This window comes from Photinus pyralis, unplaced genomic scaffold (assembly GCF_008802855.1).
Source record: "Photinus pyralis isolate 1611_PpyrPB1 unplaced genomic scaffold, Ppyr1.3 Ppyr1.4_LG6, whole genome shotgun sequence".
NCBI classification, from domain to species: Eukaryota; Metazoa; Arthropoda; class Insecta; order Coleoptera; family Lampyridae; genus Photinus; species Photinus pyralis.
The window spans coordinates 23,515,127-23,531,568 of record NW_022170663.1 but is presented as its reverse complement, the minus strand read 5'-3'; the positions used below and the strand labels follow the sequence as shown (position 1 = coordinate 23,531,568).

The window sequence follows — 16,442 nt, the reverse complement described above, 5'->3', positions numbered from 1 at the left end:
GTTTAAAATGCTCCATCATTTGCATATCACTGAAGTTTCTATTAACGAGGAAACCGAAGATGAAACCCAGATCGCCGTTAACTATCTTTTCGCTACTGAAGATGGTGACGAAGAAAAAGATACTGAAGAGGCTGTCGAAGAGGATAATATCGAAGAGGACGATGACACTCAACCAATCCCAGAAATTGACATTGATCAACCTGGTCATTCCAGAACATCCAAACGGTTAAAAATATTGCCGATCCATTTCGATTGTTTTTCACGTCACGTCTATCACATCACGCTATGTGTGGTAAATTCCCAAGGCATATCCCTCCCGGTAAATTAAACCTTCATTGAATTTAAAAGCATGTGACGATAGACTCAGGGAAAAACCTTAAGGAGAAACGCAGTCTGAAGATAGATGGCATTAGTGTAGTATACTATGCAGTACGAAATAATCCAATAGCTCATAAGAAGCAGACGCAAGCTAAAGAAGAAAGCAAGTCACATCGTCACCTAACATGCTCATGTGAAGCTTTAACTGCGGCAAGAGAACTAGTTCTTGGAAGCTGAAAGACTACATAACAGGAGTTGAGGAGGTAAGTAAGATCAGCTCGTTAGGACCAAAATCTCCTGAACGTGTATTTTGCTTTGACCTAGTTCCTGCGCAAAGTTTCCGGGGGCGAATATTCCAGTGGGGAGTCTTCCGGAAGTGAATCTTACTACTGCGAATCTTTCGAGAGCGGATTTTTTGGCCCGTATAATATGAAGATGTATCGGCCGGAGAAGAATCTTCCGGAGGAAAAATTACTGGGGTGAAAATACTCCGGAATCGGTTTTTCCGGGAACGAATTTACTGGAGCGCTATTTCCGGGGCGAAGTTTCCTTGAATCGAAAGTCTCACAATTGCACCTCAAATACAATATAGTGACAAGGTGGACGTCATTATGAGAATTATGAAACTCTTCTTATAGTCCAGGCTAAATAGCTCTAAAATAATTTATTTTCAAAAAAAATTAGTTACCGGGCGAAACCGGAGTTTTCAGACAGGTGAAATGAATAGAAATTGGGAAAAAATAATTAAAACAGCTGAATTTCTCCGCGGGTGAAATCCCGGGGGTTGAAAGGGGTGGAAAGTGGGGTTTTGCAAATTGTGGCAAAACTATTAGTTTTAGACGAAAATGTTAATTGTAAAAGTTATAGAGATTAAAAAAATGAGCAACTTTTGCATCTGCACTATTTTCACATAGCCTCCAATATTCCTAGAAAAAACGGAAAAGCTGTTTTTTTCGTTTTTTATTCTTATTTTTGCGAAAAAATGTCGTAGGGGTTTGAAATTTGGAGGAAACATAGCTTATTTTATGAGCCTGTAAAGTTGAACCGTTTCCAAGATCTTACGTGATTTCTGAAAAAACCACCTCTTTTTCAAGGGGATGAAAAATATATTTTTTTTTCATCGTACAGAGGGGCGCGGGGTAGCAAAATTTTCATAACGACTTACATTTTAACAATCAAAAATTAAAAATATTCCAATAGAAAAATTTTAAAAAAAGCGGCAAAAACGGGGGGAACAGTTTTAAGATATACCGTTTTTGACAGTATAGGTAAATAGCTTTTTTTGCAAATAAATTAACGTATTGGATCCGCGCTAATAAAAAGTTTTTGAAATATGTCTTCTCTCTCCTCTTTAATGTTGCTAAAATATTTTCTTTTGTTTCCTAGTGCCCAACTGCCTTAATTAAACATCTTTATTATTTCTTTTTTCTGCATTTTTACCGCAATAAAAGCAATTTGAAGTAAAATCTTCTTTCTGTCTGTTTTACAGCTGATGGGAGCTGGACCTGTTGATGGTTAATTTACAGGAATTATGAATAAACTCCTCATAAAGTTTATTCCAGGTTTTACATCTCAAATCATTAGCTTTAGCCGGTAAAACTAACGTTCCTATTGCAAATTTTGCAAATTTATCAACAGGCCCAACGCAATTGCATCAGCATAAAACAGGCAGGAACAAAAAGAAATTGTGCAGGAATCACGAAACAAAATAATCCGATTTTATTTCGAATTGCTTTTATTGCGGTAAAAATGCAGAAAAAAGAAATAATAAAGATGTTTTAACTAAAACAGTTGAACATAAGATACCAAAAGAGAATATTTAAGCAATCATTAAAGAGAAGCAAGAAGACAGATTTCGAAAAAATCTTTATTAACATCCAACAGGTTGATTTACCATGTCAAAAACCGTGTATACCTTAAAACTGTTTTTCCAGTTTTTTGGCGATTTTCTCGAATTTTTGCTATAGGAATAATATTTTTTAATTTTTGTTTATTAAAATATAAGCCTTCCCGAAAATTTTGATACCCCGCGCACCTTTGTACGATGAAAAAAAATTGATTTTTCATCCTCTTGAGAAAGAGGTGGTTTTTTCAGAAATCGTGAGATCTTGGAAACGGTTCAACTTTACAGGCCCAAAAAATTATCTTCTTGTTTATCATAAAACAAGCTATGTTTCCTCCAAATTTCAAACCCCTACGACATTTTTTCGCAAATATAAGAATAAAAAACGAAAAAAACAGTTTTTCCGGTTTTTCTAGGAAAATTTGAGGTTATGTGAAAATAGTGCAGATACAAAGGTTGCTCATTTTTTAATCTCATTTAACATTTTCGTCTAAAATTAATAGTTTTGCCACAATTTGCAAAACACCACTTTCCACCCCTTTCAACCCCCGGGATTTCACACGCGGAAAAATTCAGCTGTTTTAATTATTTTTTTCCAATTTCTATTCATTTCACCTGCCTGAGAAACCCGGTTTCGCACGGTAACTAATTTTTTTTGTAAAAAAATATTAGATATATAGGCTGGACTATTATCAGCGCAACCATTTTAGGATATGCAGAGTAGTTTTTTGATAAATCCGTCGAATCATCCAGAGAACGTGCTAGATACTTCAATTAACAGTTTCCTTTATTGGTTTGCAATTAATAAATACGTTAAAGCCAAACCGCGAAACATTTAGATAAAAGCGACAATATAATCGCAATAACCCACGGATATTTACTCTGATTTAATTTAAACCGTGAAAATATTGATGCGTAACGTTTGGTTTAAATACAGATCACTTTGAGTAATTCGTGCCAGCTATACCTTGGTTGTTGAAGATATTGGAATGATGAACCCATTGGTCTACGGTCTACTAATAACTTTGCAGCTATTGGTTTGTAACATATCCTCCATACGAATTTGATATACGAGTAGTACATTTCTTACAGGGAACGTACGCGAAGAACACTAATCGTAAGTATACAATTTGCGATACGAAATTATTTAAGTTCCTATGTTACCGCCAGCTTTACATGGACTAGAACATGGGGTAGGTTAAATCGGACACGCACCAGAGATGTTCCTAAGTTTTTTACTTGCAGAGCCTTCAGTATGTTTTACCACTGAAGAACTTCACGATACCAACACTTCATGGATCCGTCGATCCTCACGACTCTGAAGAAATACAGCAACGCGGATTTATCTCAGGATTTTTTGGTAGCTTGCTCGTGGACATAGTAATGGGTAGGTGTACGCGATTTGTTACGTTTCTTTAATATTGCATTTTAGGCATAGTAAATCTCTTTAACGGACTTTAAAGACTCTAATCATGCAAACTCAGATAAACTCCCCACTGTAATTGTAATACTTCAATAAATTGAGACCACATTGTACATAGTATTAATATCTTGGTCAAAACCAATCGCCGTACGGCATTGGCATCTCACACAAGTCGAGAATCAATCGCTCGAACTCTACGTAAAGAGATTAACTCGAAGACGAATTTCTGTATTTCAGGTAATCATTCGTCACGATCATGGCAAAGGTAAACGGCAGGATAAATTAAATGACAAAGGCACTTTATAGTTTACCTGCACGTTGGCAGATCCGGTATTTCAGATAATCATTTGCGTAGCAGTTCGTCGATAATTATGTTCCAGCTAACCGACATATGCCAATTTTGGATTTGTGTATGAGTTTTGGCATTTCATACAGAACAACGGTACTTCTTGACCGTTAGGTAGACAAAAAATCCAAACTTACGTAAATGCGTTTCGGATTGCGATATATGTAAAAGAAAGATAGGTAATTAAATTAAGACACATAACCTAAAAAGAACCGTAGTAAACCAAACAAAGAATCCGAAGAAAATAACTTTGGTGGCGTTGAACTTTCTATTTCAGATTCCAACACCGTTCGCAAAGGTCGCGATTACGGCAAAAATCATATTTCGGATTCCCCAATCACATTTGTACCAACTTGCCCTCTCGATAACAGACAGAAAGCGCATTCAATCACTTACCAAAACTAATAAACCCCCGGAATATGCGCCTCCAATTTGCCCGAAAGAAACAGTTCATTGAACCCCGGCTCCAATCGTAGCACTTACAATGACAGATATTTAGGAGGTGCACGAATTTGTTACTGTGAATTGCACGGAATGAATGAGGTGGGGATGGAATTTCCCGATAGAAATACTCCGAGGTGAATTAATTTTTAGGGACAAATGCCGCGGGAGGTTTTCTAAATCCAGTGGGTTAGTGAAAGAGTATTTTAATTTTAACGATAAATCCTAATGATTTTTGTTAAGTTGACAACAATGCAAAATAGTTATTTTTATCTTTTTGATAATTTTAATTTAATTCTGCTATTTAAAATCCATCTGAGACAAAATTAAATGGGAGCGTGACCGTTTTTAGCGCATTTCCACAAAAATAAAAAAAAATGCGCTATTGTGGCCACTTTGTCCGTCCGTCCGTCCGTCCGTCCGTCCGCTAACTTTGCGACGCTACTAGTTTTTTATCTTAAGAGCTATTGTTCTACTTTTTTCGCTATTTGGTTCGTTATGGTGTCGAGTCTTGTACCAAGGAAGGAATTTTTTCTGTACCGCTTACAAAAAAAGTTATTGTAAAAAAAACAAAAAACCGTTTTTTACATGTTCCATAATTTTACACATTTGCCGTTTATTAACGATCCTAGAGATCGTTTATAATTTTGCATTGCTATCTGTCGCCTGCCGGTTGGTCTGTCCGTCTGTTCCTTTGTCTGTCTGTCCATCTATCTGTCCGTGTGAACGATAACTTTGTTTAGAAATGTTCGATCGCTTTTACATCTCCGTTAGTTATGAACTGAATTGCATGAAATTCAATATGGACATAGCTTTAACCATATAATACGCAATGCCAAAAGTTGAATCGAATCGATTCAAAATTCACAGTGCCCTTTTCGCATCTCGACCATTTATAAACCGAATTGCAAACTTTTTTACCTATAAAAGTATTTGAATGAAATTTGATACATAGGCACTTGGAATAAAGGAAAATCAAACGCCAATTTCAAAATTTGGTTTTGCGCATGCGCAGTGCCAACTTTTTTATTTATGGAAGAATTTAAACGAAATTTATACATAGGCACTTGGGATAAAGGAAAATCAAACGCCAATTTCAAAATTTGGTTTTGCGCATGCGCAGTGCCAACTTTTTTATTTATGGAAGAATTTAAACGAAATTTGATACATAGGCACTTGGGAATAAAGGAAAATCAAACGCCAATTTCAAAATTTGGTTTTGCGCATGCGCAGTGCCAACTTTTTTATTTATGGAAGAATTTAAACGAAATTTGATACAGAGGCACTTGGGATAAAGGTAAAGCAAACGCCAATTTCAAAATTTGGTTTTGCGCATGCGCAGTGCCAAGTTTTTTATTTATGGAAGAATTTAAACGAAATTTGATACAGAAGCACTTCGAATAAAGGAAAATCAAACGCCAATTTCAAAATTTGGTTTTGCGCATGCGCAGTGCCAACTTTTTTATTTATGGAAGAATTTAAACAAAATTTGATACATAGGCACTTGGGATAAAGGAAAATCAAACGCCAATTTCAAAATTTGGTTTTGCGCATGCGCAGTGCCAACTTTTTTATTTATGGAAGAATTTAAACGAAATTTGATACATAGGCACTTGGGATAAAGGAAAATCAAACGCAAATTTCAAAATTTGGTTTTGCGCATGCGCAGTGCCAACTTTTTTATTTATGGAAGAATTTAAACGAAATTTGATACATAGGCACTTGGGATAAAGGAAAATCAAACGCCAATTTCAAAATTTGGTTTTGCGCATGCGCAGTGCCAACTTTTTTATTTATGGAAGAATTTAAACGAAATTTGATACATAGGCACTTGGGATAAAGGAAAATCAAACGCCAATTTCAAAATTTGGTTTTGCGCATGCGCAGTGCCAACTTTTTTATTTATGGAAGAATTTAAATGAAATGTGATACATAGGCACTTGGAATAAAGGAAAATCTAGCGCCAGTTTCAAAATTTTATTTTGCGCATGCGCCGTGCCAATTTTTTTATCTATGGAACTATTTAAGTGAAATTTGATACTTAGGCGCTTGGAACAAAGGAAAATCTAACATTAGTTTTAAAATTGAGGTTTGCGCATGCGCAGTTCCAACTTTCTTATTTAGAAATACATTGAAATGAAATTCTTCTCATAAACTGAAATTGAAGTAGCACGTCAACAATGGATTGCCCATGTGCAATGCTATCTTTCATATTTGTGGCCGGATTTCTACGATTTTAACAGAAGTTGCATCTTACAAATGGGAAATGAATGCAAGTGGAAATGCGCTTTATGTAAATCGTTTACGATTACTTTTTAACTTGTTCTGTTTTCTACCCCTATAAAGCAATGTATTTTTATTTAACTACAGCATGCAACGGATGCCATTTAAAGTTATCTAAGACAATAGTAAACGGCAGAAGAATTAATATTATTCTGTTAATAATTATTAATATATAATTTCAAATAACCAACAAGATAACACATTTTGAAGGTAAATAGAATTTGTAACAGACCATACGGGGGTTGGAAATTCTTACTCGTACTAGATAAAATGAACATTCTACTCGAACTGATAATTTTTTTCTAACACAAATTATTTCATGGCCGACAGGCTCTTAAAAGAATTGTAATACCCTTACCTTATCGAAGTTTGCCCTTTACCTCTAAACCTCAGAGATACTACCCCTTTAGTCCTGCCAAACAACAAATTTTTATCGAGGAGATCGAAAAAATGATATACCATCCAAGAGTGGATGGTCTTCGCCTGTTTGCTTAATACCGAAACAGATGGCCCTTAACGATTAAAACTAAAACGTATCCCTAGTGGTCACCATCTTACAACAACTCAAGTTGTGGGAGTGTCAGAATCCCCTCGTGCCTATACTGTATTTACAGCGCCTGGGCGAGGACTATATCAATCTTGTCGAATGCCTTTTGGGCTTACCAACGTCCCATCAACGTCCATATCGATAATATTCTAGGTCCGGAACTTCAACGTAATATTTTGGTATCTCTGGACGAATTCTGACCGAGGTGTTCCGTTGCTTACTCGCGGCCGACCCCCGACACCTGAATGCGAAAATGCCTAAGGAACTTTTGGTTACTGCGCCTATCTTCAGCTGTGCCGATTTTTTTCGACCATTTAAGTTACAAACTGACACTTTGCTGTGCTGTTTTAACACAATCTTTTCCCGATGGGGAACGTGTGATATGTTATCTGTCTCGATACTTATCTCGCTCCGAGGGCAATTATACCACCACCGAGTACATTATTTAGAGGGAGTACTTTCGTCGTCATCGACCACCAGTCGTTATTATGGTTACACTCGCTCAAGGATTCCCAATGACGCTTAACTCGCTGGGCGTTTCGTTTGCCACCCTACACCTTCAAACCTGTCCACCGATGCAAGTTAAAGCAATACACAACAAGGATTCCCCGCGCTGGTACATGTCATTTACAAGATGAAGCCTTTCTTTCCACCAGATGATCGCAGTTAATTGTTTTGCTTATCGATTGGTTCAGTTGGAAGGGACATCCTGACTTTGATTTTACCCTCGATTTGGACTACTCTCGTTTTGCGAAGCTAGATATTATGGGTTGGCTGGCTGGGGCCTTGGTGTATATCAATTAAATGGGTTAGGTTGCTATATCTTTCCATCCCTAATACCCCGCCCGAACACCTGAGCTCTTCCCAAATTACCATTCACCAGTCATTCATTTTTAGTGTCAGAATGGCGGTGTGAACCAATGAATGCTTGGGTTTCCTCTGCGTCTATCCCTAGGCACGCTTCTGGGTTGGGGCTATTTCAATTTTCAGTTTACTTTAATAGCTTGCAACATTTTCATAAATAAATCCGTTAAAGCAAAACCGCGAAACATTTAGATAAAAGCGACAATATAATAGCAATAACCCACGGATTAAAATTAAAGCGTGCAAATACTGATGCGCAACGTTTGGTTTAAATAGGCACTTTGAGTGATTCGAGCCAATTCAACTTTGGTTGAGAATCTTGGAATAATGTACCGATTAATCTACACTATATTCATAACTTTGCACCTATTGGTTTGTAACATATCTTTCATACGAATTTCATCTAGTACATTTATTACAGGGACCATATACGGAGATCACTAATCACCGTAAGTATACAATCTGCAATACGAAATTCTTTAACAACCTGTGTTACCGACAGCTTTACATGGGCTAGGACATGGGGTAGGCTAAATTGGACACGCACCAAAGATGTTCCTAAGTGTTTCACTTACAGAGCTTTCAGTATGTTTTACCACTCAACAACTATCGTCCGATACCACCGCATCATGAGCAGCAACAGAGCAATCTGAGCTCGATATCTACACGTCACGAATCCAGCGATCCTCCTGAAGAAATAGAGCAACGAGCATTCTGGGGTCTGGCTGTTCTCTTGAGTACTACCATCTACGAACTGCTAAAGGGAGTATTTTCAGGTAAGTGCGCGCAATTTGTTACGTTTCTTAATATTGGATTTTATACTCATCAGGATAATAATCGCAAGACTGTAAGACCATAAAGACTCAAATCATACAAATTCAGATAAATTCCGTATTGTGATTGTAGTACATATTTCAATAAATTTGAGACTACATTGTGTACATTAATATATCTGCCAAAACCTATCGCCGTACAGCCTTGTTATCACACGCAAGTAGAGGAGCAACCGAACCCTACGTGAAACAAGAAGAGTAGTACACCCTTTAGATAAGCTCGAACACCAACTTCTGTTCAGGTAATCAATTGGAAAGCAATTCGTCGCGATAATGGCAAAGGGAAAGGCCAAGATAAACTAAAGAGACAGTTTACCTGCACGTTGGCAGCTCCGGTATTTCAAATAATCATTTGCGTAGCAGTTCGTCGATCTTAGATACCATGGGTTCCAGTTAACCGGCAAATCTTCGATTCTAAAATGAGGGTTGGCATTTCATACAGAACAACGGTACTTTTTCATCGTTAGGTAGACAAATCAACTAATTCGAACTGATGTACCCCATTAATAAACGAGTTTCGGATTGCGATATACGTAATTAAATTAAATCAGATGGCATAATGTGAAAATAAATGTGGTTAACCAAATAAGTCCGATTACCTCAGAAAGATACGAACAACGGCGCATTGACGTAAATACGTTCAGATAAATAATTTCGACAATTTTAACTCAATGGCTTGGGATTTTCCACTTCAGATTTCAACATCTTCCGCAAGATAGATCCCTCTCATTTCATGATCGCGACAGGAATGGTATTCCAGATTCCCATTTTGTACTCGATAACACACTAAAAGTACATTAAATCACTCACTAAAACTTGGAGTACATTCAACGCAGTAACGGGACGTTATACCCTGGAATATTTCCCTTCAAATTGCCCTATAGGAAATTTAGTTCAGTGAACCTCGGCTCCAAATGCTCCAACGGTGACAAAATCATCAATATTTTTGTTGTTCCTAAATTAAGCTAGTTCCTGATATTTGGGGTGGGCTTTTGGACTAATATGGGAAGATTTCGGTTGCACTTATCTAGTGGAACATAAAATTCAGGTGGAAGATAATATAGAACCAATTAAACAGATGTATAACCCAATATCTCCAGCATTTTAAAAAGAAATCGACGTTGAATTTCACGTTTATAATTGAACCATCGACAAGTCCTTGGAGCAACCCAATTGTAATGGTGAATATGTCAATATGCGCGAGGCCCTGCCTTACATTTCGAATATTTTAGACAGATTAAGAGTCTAGATATTAAGTCGGCATACTGGCAAATTCCCCTTGATGATCAATCTCATCCCTTAATCGGATTCATGGTACCGTCGCGTGGGTTACTACAATTCAAAAGGCTTCCGTTTGGTCTGCATACAGCGCCATCAACCTGGCAAATTTTAATAGATAGAGTTATGGGGGTAGATTTGGAGCCCTATTGCTTTAAATATCTAGATGACGTTACCGCCAGTTTTTGAGCAGCAGAGACCAGTTCCCATATTGTCCTGTCCAGACGGATGCAGGTTCATTTGGCATAGGGGACGTCTTGAGTCAGAATTATCCGGAGAAAGGGGAAATCATAATCTGCTACTACACATCGCAAAGGGAGTATTTAGTGGTACTGTGGAGCATCTAGAAACTTCGACCCTATATTGAAGGAACCCACTTTAAGGTAATCACACACCATTGGTCCTTATTGTGGCTGAAGAACTTGAAACAACCTTCAGGTAAGCTTGGTCGTTGGAACCTTCGTCTCCAACTTTCGATTTAATTTATAAGAATCTCGCTCCGTACCAGTTGTAGACGTGGCTAAAGGAGAAAACATCGCACAAAATGAAATTAAGGATAGAAGGTATCGTAGTATGATCGATATGGTAATTGGGAGTTCGTTGAAATATCCCGATTGGCGAGTTCTGAATATCAAACTTGATAGGTATTTTGGTCAGGTCGTTCGGAAACCTATCAAAGAACAGCGGTGGAAAAATGTCGTCCCAAAAGATGACCGGGAAGAGATCTTACGAACGTGTCATGCTTATGCAAGCGCGGGTCATGCAGGGGTTTCCTAAACTTGTAATGTCTGCCTTACCGGAACAGAACAAAGAAGCAGGCGGGCCTGATGCCTGTTCGGCAGGTTATAAAGGAACCCTTTAGGGTTGTACCCGTGGATTTTAGAGGACCGTTGGTGAAATCAAAAACCTATTTACACAGGAGTCGAGGATCAATGACTCTTAGTTTTCGGTCAACTTTGTCAGTTTTGCAGTAAAGAGTTTCAAGAACAACAAGGGTCGTATGGAGTGAAATAAATTTTTACAGCAGATTATCACGCTCTTGCTAATCCCACTGAACGAGTGAATAAGACTCTACAGATCATGTTGAAGGATAACAAGCAGGAGCTACAGCTGGAGATGTCGAAACCGCTCGACCTACAGATTATCAGAAAAGAAACAAGGCCCTATGTAAGCTGTTGAATGACGTTGCATAAGGGCTAGTATGACTTGAGACGGAGAGAAGGTTTACCGTAGGAACTTCCCTCAATCCAACGCTTAGAAATAATTTTCGGAAAAATTAGCACCCAAATTTTTCGGACCATTTGTGGCGCTTCATAAAGTATGTATGAACTAAAGGATATGTATGGGATATTTTAAGGTTGTTGGTACGCTTAGGATTTCAATCTGGGGTGTTGTGGATTGGTCGGTGATCAATTCTTCCGTTTGGTTGGTTGGGACAAAACCCATTTTAGGGGTTGTATCTACTCTTTATTTTCGTTTTCGGATACAGTTCCCTACTCGAAGATAATAGGACTTAATTTCTATCCTTTATTAATTTTTTTAGTGGGTTTCCTGTACGACTATCGTCTATGTACTCTTCTAGGTTGGGAATTCTTGAGTTATATGTTCTGGGTTGGGTGGTTTTTAGTCTTCATTGTGAGAAATCGGGGTGGGTTATGTCGGGGTTTAGGATCAGTCTCCTGGATGAATGAAGCGTGATTGGGTGTTGGTGCGAGTTGGAAAAAGTCTACCTTCCATAAAATTATTGCCTTGTTCCACTTGTGATCCCGTTTACGTAGTGATACTCCTTTTCTCTTTTAATGCCAGTTAATTTATTCTTCTCGTTTTGCTGTATTCTGGAGGTTGAGGGTGTGGATATTGATAGATCTGAACCGATCTTTGGTATACCGTAGAGTAGAAATTTCTTAACACTTATAATTGCGCCATTCCTTAAAATATATATACGCCCGCTCTTATCGCAACTCTTATCACTAATGGCAGTAATTTTTTTATGATAGGTAATTAGTATTATATAACCCAAATATTTAGTACATGTTATTAAATTTAATTTTCCTTAGAGAGAGATCTTGGCGAGAGAATAATTATTCCGGCGGGCGCGAATTCTACATTGGCGAAATTTCCTGGGATGAATCTTCCAGGGGCGAATTTTCATGTGCGAGTCTTCAACACGCGTCGGTCTATTTCAATTTTCAGTTTACTTTAATAGCTTGCCACACCTTCATAAATAAATCTGTAAAACCACAACCGCGAAAATCGACAATATACCACGGATATTTACACAGATTAAAGCGTGAAAATTTTGATGCCCATCGTTTGGTTTAAATACAGATCACTTTGAGCGATTCGAACCAATTATACCTTGGTCGTTGAAGATATGGGAATGATGTGCCGATTGATCTACGGTCTGTTAATAACATTGCACCTATTGGTTTGTAACATATTCTTTATACGAATTTTATACCAGTACATTTATTACAGGGAACTTATGCGCACAACACTAATCGTAAGTATACAAGTTGCGATACCAAATTATTTAACTTCCTGTATTACCGCCACCTTTACGTCGACTAGGACATGGGGTAGATTAAATTGGACACGCACCTGAGATGTTCCTAAGTTTTTTACTTGCAGGGCATTCAGTACGTTTTACCACTGAATAACTTGCGTCTGAATCCACCACATACGGAGCAACTGAGCGATTTCAGCTCGATATCTTCACCTGATGGATCAGTCGATCCTCAAGGCTCTCAAGAAATAGAGCAACGGGGATGGTTTACTGATCTTGTTGGTAGTCTCTTCTTTGAATGGGTAAAGGCTAAAGTGATCGGTAGGTGCACGCGATTTGTTACGTTTCTTTAATATTGGATTTTAGGATCTGCAGAAAAACTGCCAAATTAACACTAGACTATTGCAACATTGTAACATTGTGGTCCAATTACTAAAAAAATACGGATTATCAGATATAATTTAATAAAGTTCTCATATTAATAAACAATATATTACATTACAAAATACATCCTCTGAGACATATGCGGTTAGCTCGGGCGTACCTCAAGGTTCGCACTTCGGTTCATTATTGTTACGACTTACCAGAATGCATTCAACGCAAATGTATCGCTTTAGATTGACGATTTAAAAATATTAAAAAGAATCTTTTTTCTGTTACAGATTGCTTTTTACTTCAAGGAATAGTTAGTAGTTTTAAAAGATCCTGGACGTTAGCTGTTATACTAACTAATTAAAAATAATAATAATCGTTGCAAGTTAGAATACGCAGCCATTATTGGGAATTCCATATACAATTGCTACATTAAGCGAATAGAATCGGTGCAGAAAGCAGGGACCGGGACCCAAATGAAGTATCGGTTCCGGTTCTGCTTATATTAAAGCGAAAATATTTATAATGGTTCCGGTCCGGTTTCGGTAAAAAAATGAAATAACGGTTCGGTTCTGCGCATTTTTTTCGGTCCATAACGATTATCTTCGATTATGTATGGCATTATATTATTATATAATCATTATAACAACGTGATTTTTTAATTGAAAAAAAAGTCATGAATTCCATGACGTATCGTGTAGCTAATTACGACAAGGGGAATCAAGGAGGAAGAGGGAAAAATGTATTTACACTTAATTTATTACTAAAAAACAGAAAATTTTATTTTCTAAAACCTCGCCCCTCCTTTTTTATTTTTTTAAAGTAGTGGCTAAATTAGCGCCACCGCCCTCGTAATGCCTTCAATTTCGACACCTTATTAAACATTTATAATCCACCGATAGCAATCAAAGAGTAATACTTTAATTTCCAATAACCTGTTAAAAACCGTAAAAAACCGAAAAGAACCGAAAAAAGTAATATGTGTTCCGGTTCTCAATACGTATCCATTTCTGAAAGAATAACGATTTCGGTTCGGTTTTCGGTGCAGAAAAAAATACCGGTTTCGATCCGGTTTTCGGTTCTTTTCCGGTCCGGCCCGGGTCCCTGGCAGAAAGGATTCTTGAAATGATTACAAGGAATCCGGGATATATCCATTATATACATAATTATATATATCATTAGATTTTGTTTTTTTTTTAATTCATCACAGACTACTTGATTAAAATAAAAAACCGTTCATATAACTGATATTTTTTTTCAATCTTATGCTATGATAGTTCGTTGAAAAGTAAATTAAATAATATCAAAGACAGTAACTTTTATATAAAACAGTTGAGTGAAGCTTCACTCAACGATAAAACTTTTTTTTATATCTCAGATCTCTTATACTTTCGATGGTATAGGACATTCAAGAAAATAACCAATTTTAGTTTTTTTGAATTTACGTTAAACATATTCGACATTTTGAATTTCCATAAGGAAATTTTAAATAAGCATCTAAAGCTGCAAAACATTGTCCATTTAACCAATTCTCTATCTTTAATAATGAGAAAGTTACCCATACGCAATCCCACGCGATCTGGGACACACTGTATACTGCTACACAATTTAGTTGAGTCCTGTAATTGGAATGTTATTTCTGTAAGACATTAAAGGATTATTATTACTATTATAAAAGCCAAGGAGGCTCTAAGGAGGTGCAACCAATGTACGAGCAGCGGTTCCAGGATCTTCTGCAGAAGAGCCTGGAATATACCATCCGATCCTTCACTTTTAAATGCGCTGATAGTGTTAACCATCCGGACAGCTACTTTAGTCGATCGACTGGGGTAGCTCTTTTTGGTGGGTCGGAGTTACGTACTCCCCAGAGCGAAGAAAGTGTGTTTCCAGGATACATGTTAGAGCCTCACCCGCGATAGACATATATGTACCGCATGGAAAACCTCAGTGTACCCACTTTTTTCCCCTGGTTTTTCAAAGGAATCTGGCGAAGTTTTTGTACTTCAGAAAGATTCTCGATGTTACCACAGAAGGTCCTTATACCTGCACTGAGCTATCTTGAGATCTTCTGTTAAAGGGACAGTGAACCTCATTACGAACCTTTTCAAGGTCTGAGTTCCACAAAGGTGTTCTCTTCGTTCCTCGAAAAATCCACAAGTTTACAGCTGTCCTCTACTGATGCTGTTATGACGTCGCTTACTAATGCGGCTACCTCCTCCACCTGCCTTGTCGTCCGACAGAGCAAAGGTGGTTCATCTAACATCTCGCCACATAGCAGTCCCAGTCAGTGGATCGGCGATTCTGAAACCTACAGGACCGCAGGTTTAGTTGGAAAAAAATGTGCCTGTGGTCCGAAAGCGACGGTTCATCAGACACTCTCTAATTTGTGATCATGTTAGCTATTGAAAAGGAGCCCAACGTCAGATTGATAACCTCCTACCTCCGCGTTGTGATGTAGGTAGGGTCTGCTCCCTAATTTAAAAGATTCACCTCACCTCACGCCTCTCCAGTTCGTGTCCGTGCTGCACCACACAACACGGTACGAGTTTGGTTCACAGCCAACCACTATTTTGAGTACTCTATCAACTGGTAGGCGGAGCTTCTCCCAAGTCATACGGGAAATAGGCTGAGAGCAGACCTCGAAGTGCCTGCTCCGTCCTCTGACATCTTTCAGCTGAAGTCTTAGAGTTACAGGGTCCCTGAAACGGATATCAACCATTATACAAGACTCGATTCGTCTATCGCCATAAATGCAAGTCCTAGGATTCAGTTGGATGTCCCTCCGAAGACTCGTACCTAGCCTCGTCCCCTGAAAATCCAAGGTTCTTGTGTGATGCTTTGCACCAGGTTGGCAAGTTGACCTTAATAGGCTCCTCTCTGCGGAAGAACATCCATAGACTTGTACTGAAACGAGGATTTTGCCTCTGGGAGCGCTTCAAGATGGTGGCCGTGTTATCCGGAAGCGCGTATAACACGGCCACCAGCCATCCCAGGGCCAAATAAGAAGGACGGTCCTCTCCAAGCAGTCTATCGGAACTCTGCCAGCTAAGGAAAAGGTCTCCCCTCCATCCCGTCAACAACTGAATGTGCACCTCGACTGAGGCTCAGTGATGTTCACCTCCGGAACAATTGCCACTCTGAGCCCGGCAGCAGCGACTTGCCCATAGGTTGATGGTGCAACGGCAACTTAAAGTATAGGACCAATAACGGAAATATCAACATAATAAACGTATTGACTATACAATATTGAACCAATATTGGAAATATAAGTGTTATCTATATAGAATTATATTAGATATTCTACAGTGATATTCATTTAGAAGTAGAGATAGGAATTTCCTCTATGTCTACTTTTAAATGACAAAAACTGACGAAGAAGGCCTAATTT

At 38.1% G+C, this 16,442-nt stretch overlaps 1 protein-coding gene across 1 annotated transcript; it reads left to right on the top strand.

Moving 5' to 3' along the window:
* Nucleotides 1-12,478: 12,478 nt before the first annotated feature.
* LOC116174954 lies at nt 12,479-13,173 on the top strand. Its single transcript, XM_031492993.1, has 5 exons — nt 12,479-12,604; nt 12,655-12,679; nt 12,748-12,755; nt 12,808-13,003; nt 13,049-13,173. The coding sequence occupies exons 1-5, from the start codon at nt 12,551-12,553 to the stop codon at nt 13,072-13,074; spliced, it is 309 nt and encodes a 102-aa protein (XP_031348853.1). The 5' UTR covers nt 12,479-12,550; the 3' UTR covers nt 13,075-13,173.
* Nucleotides 13,174-16,442: the final 3,269 nt, after the last annotated feature.